The 12,396-nt window shown below is 49.6% G+C and overlaps 1 protein-coding gene across 1 annotated transcript in view; it reads right to left on the bottom strand.

The window, feature by feature from the left end:
• Positions 1–11,017, bottom strand: part of LOC142284274 (uncharacterized) — a 29,388-nt gene extending 18,371 nt beyond the window's left edge. The window contains exon 1 of the mRNA XM_075333187.1: positions 10,862–11,017. Within this exon, the coding sequence (XP_075189302.1) occupies positions 10,862–10,963 (102 nt within the window). The 5' untranslated portion in view covers positions 10,964–11,017. The remainder of the gene's footprint in view (positions 1–10,861) is intronic.
• Positions 11,018–12,396: the final 1,379 nt, after the last annotated feature.

Consider the following 12,396-nt stretch of genomic DNA (forward strand, 5'->3'; position numbering starts at 1 on the left):
CAATAAGCATAAGAATAAACCGAGGAAAAATAGTGCAGCTATCATGCTGGACGTATGACAATCAAAATTATCAGGAGATGTTATTCTACCTTTACGTTGTGCAAGAGAAATGCCAAATAAAAAGCCAGATCAAGACAATAATATTCTGCTAAAAGCTAAAGGCTGTAGGAAGGTGTGAAGACGTGACTATAAAATATATGGAGCAAGCGTTAGCGTGATCGGGTGCTTGGTACTCCTCACGAGCAGGGGGATGCCCGGATGGGCACTACTCAAACACCCAAGTCCAATGGAAGTCAAAGGGTGACTGGAGCATTTTTCTGGGAAATCTTATGGAAATATGCTAGAGGCTCCAAATAACTTCCATTATACTCAGGTGCTCGAGTCGCATCCATCCAAGCTTCAAACTGTTCTTAATGAGTACCCGAGCATGGATGGTCAGCCAAGCAACTGGCATAGCTCATGTGGAAGTGTGTCATGGCGGCATCAGACACGGTTCAGACCACAGACTCTGACACTCCTCACTATACTTTCGGAGTTGCACAGGTAGGCTCGGAAGTCGACCAGCTGTGTGCTCATTAGTGATCGGACTAGCAAGAATTAATTTTTGCTAGCCGGCTGGTTATATTGTTGATCACATGTTACCGGAGACTTTTCACAGGTACTCCCTGCCTTTTTAAGATCAAAGAATTTGTCTTTGCATGCCAACTATACAGTAGCTTTCTGCTACACCGGTCCGTGTGTTATTAATTTCCCAGTCTGGTGATTTGCTGCGTGTTGCTTGGTGTGCTGCGGATTACCTCCTGTTGTCTGGTTATTTCTTCTCTGCTTTAGTTTTCCTCCTTATCACTTGTCTCATTACTCTCTGTGAGTGCGCTGGGTGATAAGAGTTTTGGTTTTGCCTGTTTGTCTATCATTACTGGTGTTTACATGCTCCTGTCTTGGCCCCCCTTACACCCCGAGATAGGGAGAGGGTACAAGATCAGAGCTGATCAGGAGCAGGGGTAGGAAGGCGGCCCAGACATTGTCACCTTCAGATGTATCTCTGTGATCAGGGAAAGCTAGAACAACCCCCCCCCCCAGCCTGCTAGCATGTTTAGGATTTTAGGAGCCCAGGTCCCCTGTTATCCCCTACCATCCTGTGACAAAAAGCCCCTCTAACATCCAAAGTGTGAAAGTGTTCTCCTTGAAGAAGAGGACTGAAATGGCATGAACACCAGGTAGCTTCTGGAATATAGGGTGACAAAAATTGCCTAGGTTTGACAAAGCCTCTCAGAGAACTGAGGGAAACATCGAATCCAATCAGAAATTAAATCTGACTTGGCCTGGATCGGGCCCTCAGAGGTCTGCCGAGAAGTCAGTCCTGGCCGAAGGTCCTATAGACCAACGAAGACCTGTACGAATAATCATCCTTAGGACTCATTCATACGTGTGGAATATGTTTTTGTAACGGATACAACAAGTACCCATTTATTCAAAATACGAGAGACTTGAGTCAGTATCAAATTATACATATTTTATTTTATGGATTCACAGTACGTACAAAATATTTTTTACTCTTTACAAAAGAGATTAAAATATTGTGCTCAGTATTAGAGCAATTTAATCCCAGTCAAAGACAAGTCTGATCCGTGGGGTCCATAAATTAAATTAATTAAGCATCAATGCACACAAGCAAGCATGGGAGATCGTCGTGGTAAGAGGAGTAATAATACTCTTTTTAATCCTATACTTCTTATTTTCCATCCAATCCCTATAATAAGTAAAAATGATATTCCAGCAGGCCACACGGAGGGGGGGGGGGTTACCCCGAAATTATTTGTCATCAATATTGATTTTATATATTGGGTCAGAGGGGTTTCCCAAATTCAACAGGAGCAGTGGTACAAAAATACCGCAATAAAGCCATCAAAATGTTATTTAAAATTTATCTAATTAATTACACCAGCGGCGTTCAAATATCCACAGCTCCAGTGCATCAGCAAACAACTCATAAGTCTCCTAATCTCCTGCTTCTCATACAATTATGTCCTGAGAGGTGCTGCTATGTAGCACGCATATCACCACTTTGTCACAGATGCAGTGGGGGAAATTAAACAAACCCCCACGCATCTGAAGTGGTAAATGCACAGTGTATGCAGTCAACTGCCAGGTCACTAGCTCCCCAAGCTTTGTCAATACAAGGGGCCCCCTTGAAGAAGCGAGTTGCGAAACACGTGTCGGGGACCTGTCCGGGTGGTCCACTTCCATTATGGGTAAATATTAAATCGATTTAACTTTATTTATTTGAGGATCAGATGCATACGAGCATTACTATGTATTGACAAAGCTTGGGGAGCTAGTGACCTGGCAGTTGACTGCATACACTGTGTCGGGGTAACCCCCCCCCCCCTTTGTGTGCCCTGCTGGAATATAATTTTTTCTTATTATAGGGATTGGATGGAAAATAAGAGGTATAGGATTAAAAAGAGTATTATTACTCCTCTCACCACGACTATCTCCCATGCTTGCTTGTGTGCATTGATGCTTAATTAATTTAATTTATGGACCCCACAGATCAGACTTGTCTTTGACTGGGATTAAATTGCTCTAATACTGAGCACAATATTTTAATCTTTTTTGTAAAGAGTAAAAAATATTTTGTACGTACTGTCAATCCATAAAATAAAATATGTATAATTTGATACTGACTCAAGTCTCTCGTATTTTGAAGTTGTTGGAGTCTTAAGATATCCAAAGGATGGGTTTTCTGAACTTTTGTATTGTAAGTACCCATTTATGCTGCTGTTCACATCTCCATTTTTTCCAGTGTCACGGATAAAAAAAAAAAATGCCAAAATTAGTCTATGCTTCCATGAAAACCACAGACAGCGTCAGTGTACAATCAGTGTGCTGCTGCACATATTGAACATTAGAAAAGCTAGGAGAAGCTTTGACATTTATTAATCTGTGAAAAACACTGATGACTGATGGTAAAAAGGGACAAGGGTCGTAAACGGCGTAAACTGGTTGTAAAAACAGAGAAACGGACCATACACGGATGATAGTAACAAAGGAGTGATGGTAAAAACTGACGGACCGTGCAGCGATGACAACTGATGATAAAAACGGACACACTTATGAAAAGTGGAAGACCGATTACTGGAAGACAAAAAGCCCCGACCCAACTGGTCCCTGTACAGACTAGAAAGACCCTAACCGCACTACTAAAAACACCACCTGTGACCCCAAAAGGCCTTCTAAGGGTTTCTCGTACCTCCTGAAGGACCAGATGGGCGGCTACAACACATTCCTTCAAGGGGGTGATGGAGGTGTGCAGAAAGATACAAAAAGCCAAAATAAGAAAACCAACACACAGTCATAAAAAAAGTGAAAGGAATAGGTGCGAGGAAGGAAAAACCGACTCACAGCAAGAACTCAACTGGTGTTTACCAAAAGGTAACCCCCGGAGCTGAAAGCCTGGAACTCCTACACACAAGTCCACCTAGAGGAAAGCCAGCAATGAAGCGCAGTGAAAGGTGAACGTATACAGTCCTGGACGAAAGTGTTGGCACCCTTGAAATTGTTGCAGAAAATCACGTATTTCTCCCAGAAAATTACTATAATTTCATTATTTTTTTTTTACTTTGTGTGTATTGGAGCAACACAAAAAAAAAGTCAAATTGGACATAATTTCACACAAAAAACCCCAAAAAACCGCAAAAATGGGCTGGACAAAATTGTTGGCACCTTTCCAAAATTGTGAATCCTCGAACTAAGGCAGGTAACTGTTAATATCGGACATCCGATCAACAATCTCTATCAGGTCTTTTTGGCATTTCATAGAAGTACATAGGGGGGCCTGTCCAGTTTAGACGTGAAGGGCACAGAGAGGGGGAATAAGCCCCCAGGGGGAAAAAATGGAAGAGTCTCAATAGAGAAGCCTTCTGGATCTTGGAGCTGAATGCACGAGTCCCGGACGGCCTGAATTTTTGGAGCGACCTTATATTTCTATTAGAGGAGCAATGAGATGTTTTCATAGTAGCAAGAAATAAAATAAAGAACAAAAGATAAGTAAATACACATGAGTATGGAAGAAAATATATGAAAAATTCTCAGCAGAGGCATTTTGAAGGGTCAAAAATAAAAGTCATGATATAGGTTGGCTCAAGTAAAATATATCTTTGTACCGTGTTAGCCAGTAGAGATAAAAAAATTGTTTAAAAGAACAGAGAGTCCTCAGTGGTTGATACCTTTTAATGGCTAACTGAAAAGATGGTAATAATTGCAAGCTTTCGAGACTACTCAGGTCTCTTCATCAGGCATGGTATAACACAAAATCTGAAGAGTCACGTATTTATACACAACAGGACTTAGAATAGTGCAGTAAAAAGAAAAAAAAAAAAAAAAAAAAAAAAAGAACAAGTTATATGAAACAGAACTATCTCTATGGCAGGGGGACAAGCTGTTCTAGCCATAAATACTGCTGCAGTTCAGTGTGAAAGTTTTATTGTCCTTTGATAAGGGTCTGGTCCAGGGCTGGGACAATAAGGTGCCCTGGACCAGACCCTTATCAAAGGACAATAAAACTTTCACACTGAACTGCAGCAGTATTTATGGCTAGAACAGCTTGTCCCCCTGCCATAGAGATAGTTCTGTTTCATATAACTTGTTCTTTTTTTTTTTTTTTTTTTTTTTTCTTTTTACTGCACTATTCTAAGTCCTGTTGTGTATAAATACGTGACTCTTCAGATTTTGTGTTATACCATGCCTGATGAAGAGACCTGAGTAGTCTCGAAAGCTTGCAATTATTACCATCTTTTCAGTTAGCCATTAAAAGGTATCAACCACTGAGGACTCTCTGTTCTTTTAAACAATTTTTTTATAGGTTGGCTCAGTCACTGCTGAGCCATGGCAGATTTTTATCTTCTAGGTCTCTGGTCATGTGAGGGGTTAAATCTGCCTCGTTCTGAAGGACAGGCCGCTATATCTTGGCGCTGCACCTCTGGAACATCGCCAGTAATATTTCCGGCTCTGCTGTGTGATAGTTCCCGTGAGTGACCTTTGTACTGTGCCCTGCTACCCGGTTCTGACCTCCTTCCCTCCTGACTCCAGCCTGTCCTTGTCTCCACCGTCCTCACTTCCTGTCTGGTCGGCCTTACCTCTCCGCCCCCTGGCCTGTCCTCCCGTTCTCTGTGCCCTACGGTTTTCCCCTTTGTGTACCTGATCTCCCGGTATCCGACCTCGGCTCTGTTTACTGACTTTGCTTTGATTCTCCCTTGGTATAGAAGTGACATTTCGACTTGACCCAGATTGACTACTCTTTCGCCCTCTAGTGGCCTTGTCTGCGTACTGCACTCTGAAGCTGTATCCCCAGCGAGCTTCAGTGCTCCCATAGCACAGCGTGACAAAAATAAAATAAAAAAAAGGAAAGATGATCCTCGGGCAAAATAAATTGGGAGTTATTTACAAACAAGACGTGTTCCCTGCCTCCTCTTTCCCATCTCTTTTTTTTTTTCCTTTCACTTCCCCTTCTAAAATGTTACTGCTGTTCTTTGCTAATCGGGAAAAATAATTTTAAATGAATAATTATATTACTAAATAGGAATTTTAAGGGAACCTGTCACCAGATTTGGGGCCTAGAAGCTGTGGCCACCATCCCTTATATACAGCATTCTAACATCCTGTATATAAGAGCCCAGGCCGATCTGTAGAACGTAAAAATCAATTTATAATACTCAGCTAAGGGGCGGTGCCGACTGGTCGGATAGAGGTCTCCATTCTACGGTACCACAGCCGTCACTGAGGTCCTGCGCAGGCGCACTCATCTGCCCTGGGCAGGGCAGACCAAAAGTATTGTAATGCGCCTGCGCAGAACCTCAGTGCCGGCTAGTGTGGATTACGTATATGGTGTAGTTCCCTCTCCCCTCAGCACAGTATATATGGTGTAGTTCCCTCTCCCCTCAACACAGTATATGGGACAGTGACCTCTCCCCTCAGCACAGTATATATGGGGCAGCCCCCTCTCCCCTCAGCACAGTATATATGGGGCAGCCCCCTCTCCCCTCAGCACAGTATATATGGGGCAGCCCCCTCTCCCCTCAGCACAGTATATATGGGGCAGCCCCCTCTCCCCTCAGCACAGTATATATGGGGCAGTCCCCTCTCCCCTCAGCACAGTATATATGGGGCAGCCCCCTCTCCCCTCAGCACAGTATATATGGGGCAGCCCCCTCTCCCCTCAGCACAGTATATATGGGGCAGTTCCCTCTCCCCTCAGCACAGTATATATGGGGCAGTCGCCTCTCCCCTCAGCACAGTATATATGGGGCAGTCACCTCTCCCCTCAGCACAGTATATATGGGGCAGTCACCTCTCCCCTCAGCACAGTATATATGGGGCAGTTCCCTCTCCCCTCAGCACAGTATATATGGGGCAGTTCCCTCTCCCCTCAGCACAGTATATATGGGGCAGTTCCCTCTCCCCTCAGCACAGTATATATGGGGCAGCCCCCTCTCCCCTCAGCACAGTATATATGGGGCAGCCCCCTCTCCCCTCAGCACAGTATATGGGGCAGTTCCCTCTCCCCTCAGCACAGTATATATGGGGCAGTCACCTCTCCCCTCAGCACAGTATATATGGGGCAGTCACCTCTCCCCTCAGCACAGTATATATGGGGCAGTTCCCTCTCCCCTCAGCACAGTATATATGGGGCAGTTCCCTCTCCCCTCAGCACAGTATATATGGGGCAGTTCCCTCTCCCCTCAGCACAGTATATATGGGGCAGCCCCCTCTCCCCTCAGCACAGTATATATGGGGCAGCCCCCTCTCCCCTCAGCACAGTATATGGGGCAGTTCCCTCTCCCCTCAGCACAGTATATATGGGGCAGTCACCTCTCCCCTCAGCACAGTATATATGGGGCAGTCACCTCTCCCCTCAGCACAGTATATATGGGGCAGTCACCTCTCCCCTCAGCACAGTATATATGGGGCAGTCACCTCTCCCCTCAGCACAGTATATATGGGGCAGTTCCCTCTCCCCTCAGCACAGTATATATGGGGCAGCCCCCTCTCCCCTCAGCACAGTATATATGGGGCAGTCGCCTCTCCCCTCAGCACAGTATATATGGGGCAGTCGCCTCTCCCCTCAGCACAGTATATATGGGGCAGTCACCTCTCCCCTCAGCACAGTATATATGGGGCAGTCGCCTCTCCCCTCAGCACAGTATATATGGGGCAGTTCCCTCTCCCCTCAGCACAGTATATATGGGGCAGTTCCCTCTCCCCTCAGCACAGTATATATGGGGCAGCCCCCTCTCCCCTCAGCACAGTATATATGGGGCAGTTACCTCTCCTCTCAGCACAGTATATATGGGGCAGTCACCTCTCCCCTCAGCACAGTATATATGGGGCAGTCGCCTCTCCCCTCAGCACAGTATATATGGGGCAGTCGCCTCTCCCCTCAGCACAGTATATATGGGGCAGTCGCCTCTCCCCTCAGCACAGTATATATGGGGCAGTCGCCTCTCCCCTCAGCACAGTATATATGGGGCAGTCACCTCTCCCCTCAGCACAGTATATATGGGGCAGTCGCCTCTCCCCTCAGCACAGTATATATGGGGCAGTCACCTCTCCCCTCAGCACAGTATATGGGGCAGTTACCTCTCCCCTCAGCACAGTATATATGGGGCAGTTCCCTCTCCCCTCAGCACAGTACATGGGGCAGTTCCCTCTCCCCTCAGCACAGTATATATGGGGCAGTTACCTCTCCTCTCAGCACAGTATATATGGGGCAGCCCCCTCTCCCCTCAGCACAGTATATGGGGCAGCCCCCTCTCCCCTCAGCACAGTATATATGGGGCAGTTCCCTCTCCCCTCAGCACAGTATATGGGGCAGCCCCCTCTCCTCTCAGCACAGTATATATGGGGCAGCCCCCTCTCCCCTCAGCACAGTATATGGGGCAGCCCCCTCTCCTCTCAGCACAGTATATATGGGGCAGCCCCCTCTCCCCTCAGCACAGTATATGGGGCAGCCCCCTCTCCCCTCAGCACAGTATATATGGGGCAGTTCCCTCTCCCCTCAGCACAGTATATATGGGGCAGTTCCCTCTCCCCTCAGCACAGTACATGGGGCAGTTCCCTCTCCCCTCAGCACAGTATATATATGGCAGTTCCCTCTCCCCTCAGCACAGTATATGGGGCAGTTCCCTCTCCCCTCAGCACAGTATATATATGGCAGTTCCCTCTCCCCTCAGCACAGTATATATGGGGCAGTTCCCTCTCCGCTCAGCACAGTATATGGGGCAGTTCCCTCTCCCCTCAGCACAGTATATGGGGCAGTTCCCTCTCCCCTCAGCACATTATATATGGGGCAGTTCCCTCTCCCCTCAGCACAGTATATATGGGGCAGTTCCCTCTCCCCTCAGCACAGTATATGGGACAGTGACCTCTCCCCTCAGCACAGTATATGGGGCAGTCACCTCTCCCCTCAGCACAGTATATATGGGGCAGTTCCCTCTCCCCTCAGCACAGTATATATGGGGCAGTTCCCTCTCCCCTCAGCACAGTATATATGGGGCAGTTCCCTCTCCCCTCAGCACAGTATATGGGGCAGTTCCCTCTCCCCTCAGCACAGTATATGGGGCAGTCACCTCTCCCCTCAGCACAGTATATGGGGCAGTCACCTCTCCCCTCAGCACAGTATATGGGGCAGCCCCCTCTCCCCTCAGCACAGTATATATGGGGCAGTCACCTCTCCCCTCAGCACAGTATATATGGGGCAGTTCCCTCTCCCCTCAGCACAGTATATATGGGGCAGTTCCCTCTCCCCTCAGCACAGTATATGGGGCAGTTACCTCTCCCCTCAGCACAGTATATGGGGCAGTCACCTCTCCCCTCAGCACAGTATATATGGGGCAGTTCCCTCTCCCCTCAGCACAGTATATGGGGCAGTTCCCTCTCCCCTCAGCACAGTATATGGGGCAGTCACCTCTCCCCTCAGCACAGTATATATGGGGCAGTTCCCTCTCCCCTCAGCACAGTATATATGGGGCAGTCACCTCTCCCCTCAGCACAGTATATGGGGCAGTTCCCTCTCCCCTCAGCACAGTATATATGGGGCAGTCACCTCTCCCCTCAGCACAGTATATATGGGGCAGTCACCTCTCCCCTCAGCACAGTATATATGGGGCAGTCACCTCTCCCCTCAGCACAGTATATGGGGCAGTTCCCTCTCCCCTCAGCACAGTATATATGGGGCAGTTCCCTCTCCCCTCAGCACAGTATATATGGGGCAGTTCCCTCTCCCCTCAGCACAGTATATGGGGCAGTTCCCTCTCCCCCTCAGCACAGTATATATGGGGCAGTTCCCTCTCCCCCTCAGCACAGTATATATGGGGCAGTTCCCTCTCCCCTCAGCACAGTATATATGGGGCAGTCACCTCTCCCCTCAGCACAGTATATATGGGGCAGTTACCTCTCCCCTCAGCACAGTATATGGGGCAGTTCCCTCTCCCCTCAGCACAGTATATATGGGGCAGTTCCCTCTCCCCTCAGCACAGTATATATGGGGCAGTTCCCTCTCCCCTCAGCACAGTATATATGGGGCAGTTACCTCTCCCCTCAGCACAGTATATATGGGGCAGTTCCCTCTCCCCTCAGCACAGTATATGGGACAGTGACCTCTCCCCTCAGCACAGTATATGGGGCAGTTCCCTCTCCCCTCAGCACAGTATATGGGGCAGTCACCTCTCCCCTCAGCACAGTATATGGGGCAGTGCCCTCTCCCCTCAGCACAGTATATATGGGGCAGTTCCCTCTCCCCTCAGCACAGTATATGGGACAGTTACCTCTCCCCTCAGCACAGTATATGGGGCAGTGCCCTCTCCCCTCAGCACAGTATATGGGGCAGTTACCTCTCCCCTCAGCACAGTATATGGGACAGTTACCCCTCCCCTCAGCACAGTATATGGGGCAGTTCCCTCTCCCCTCAGCACAGTATATGGGGCAGTTCCCTCTCCCCTCAGCACAGTATATGGGGCAGTTACCTCTCCCCTCAGCACAGTATATGGGGCAGTTACCCCTCCCCTCAGCACAGTATATGGGGCAGTTCCCTCTCCCCTCAGCACAGTATATGGGGCAGTTCCCTCTCCCCTCAGCACAGTATATGGGGCAGTTACCTCTCCCCTCAGCACAGTATATGGGGCAGTTACCTCTCCCCTCAGCACAGTATATGGGGCAGTTACCTCTCCCCTCAGCACAGTATATATGGGGCAGTTACCTCTCCCCTCAGCACAGTATATGGGGCAGTTACCTCTCCCCTCAGCACAGTATATGGGGCAGTTCCCTCTCCCCTCAGCACAGTATATGGGACAGTGACCTCTCCCCTCAGCACAGTATATATGGGGCAGTTCCCTCTCCCCTCAGCACAGTATATATGGGGCAGTTCCCTCTCCCCTCAGCACAGTATATATGGGGCAGTTTCCTCTCCCCTCAGCACAGTATATATGGGGCAGTTACCTCTCCCCTCAGCACAGTATATGGGGCAGTTACCTCTCCCCTCAGCACAGTATATGGGGCAGTCACCTCTCCCCTCAGCACAGTATATGGGGCAGTTACCTCTCCCCTCAGCACAGTATATATGGGGCAGTTACCTCTCCCCTCAGCACAGTATATGGGGCAGTTACCTCTCCCCTCAGCACAGTATATGGGGCAGTTACCTCTCCCCTCAGCACAGTATATATGGGGCAGTTACCTCTCCCCTCAGCACAGTATATGGGGCAGTTAACTCTCCCCTCAGCACAGTATATGGGGCAGTGCCCTCTCCCCTCAGCACAGTATATGGGGCAGTGCCCTCTCCCCTCAGCACAGTATATGGGGCAGTTACCTCTCCCCTCAGCACAGTATATGGGGCAGTTACCGCTCCGCTCAGGAGGCAGATGATCTCTAGGGCGCAGTTGATGATTCTTTCGGACATCGCCTCCTCCATTCTCTGTCAGGTGTTGGATGATGTTGGGGATGGCAGCTGCTGAGATGAAGGACCTGAGGTGATGTCATCACTATGGGAGGAGCTCATCAGTGGATAGGTTGAGAAGGAGGTGTGATGACATCACACCCATGTGACCAGACTCTTGTGTGACTGTGGCAGAAACAATTGTAGAATTTAGAGAAAGCGAACTGTAAGAAAGAAACAGCCGCTTGTAATAGAAGAAGCTGGAGATGTTCACTGGTGACAGATAATGTGTGTGATACATGAGGATGTGGGGGGTGCGGACTGTGTGTGATTGAGGAGGATGTGGGGGGTGTGGACTGTGTGTGATACATGAGGATGTGGGGGGCGCAGGCTGTGTGTGATACATGAGGGTGTGGGGGGCGCAGGCTGTGTGTGATACATGAGGGTGTGGGGGGCGCAGGCTGTGTGTGATACATGAGGGTGTGGGGGGCGCAGGCTGTGTGTGATACATGAGGATGTGGGGGGAGCAGGCTGTGTGTGATACATGAGGATGTGGGGGGCGCAGGCTGTGTGTGATACATGAGGGTGTGGGGGGCGCAGGCTGTGTGTGATACATGAGGGTGTGGGGGGCGCAGGCTGTGTGTGATACATGAGGATGTGGGGGGCGCAGGCTGTGTGTGATACATGAGGGTGTGGGGGGCGCAGGCTGTGTGTGATACATGAGGATGTGGGGGGCGCAGGCTGTGTGTGATACATGAGGATGTGGGGGGCGCAGGCTGTGTGTGATACATGAGGATGTGAGGGGTGCGGACTGTATGATACATGAGGATGTGGGGGGCGCAGGCTGTGTGTGATACATGAGGGTGTGGGGGGCGCAGGCTGTGTGTGATACATGAGGGTGTGGGGGGCGCAGGCTGTGTGTGATACATGAGGATGTGGGGGGCGCAGGCTGTGTGTGATACATGAGGATGTGGGAGGCGCAGGCTGTGTGTGATACATGAGGATGTGAGGGGTGCGGACTGTATGATACATGAGGATGTGGGGGGCGCAGGCTGTGTGTGATACATGAGGGTGTGGGGGGCGCAGGCTGTGTGTGATACATGAGGGTGTGGGGGGCGCAGGCTGTGTGTGATACATGAGGGTGTGGGGGGCGCAGGCTGTGTGTGATACATGAGGGTGTGGGGGGCGCAGGCTGTGTGTGATACATGAGGATGTGGGGGGCGCAGGCTGTGTGTGATACATGAGGATGTGGGGGGCGCAGGCTGTGTGTGATACATGAGGATGTGAGGGGTGCGGACTGTATGATACATGAGGATGTGGGGGGCGCAGGCTGTGTGTGATACATGAGGGTGTGGGGGGCGCAGGCTGTGTGTGATACATGAGGGTGTGGGGGGCGCAGGCTGTGTGTGATACATGAGGATGTGGGGGGTGCGGACTGTGTGTGATACATGAGGATGTGGGGGGCGCAG

Source organism: Anomaloglossus baeobatrachus, unplaced genomic scaffold (genome assembly GCF_048569485.1).
Source record: "Anomaloglossus baeobatrachus isolate aAnoBae1 unplaced genomic scaffold, aAnoBae1.hap1 Scaffold_567, whole genome shotgun sequence".
In the NCBI taxonomy this organism is placed as follows: domain Eukaryota; kingdom Metazoa; phylum Chordata; class Amphibia; order Anura; family Aromobatidae; genus Anomaloglossus; species Anomaloglossus baeobatrachus.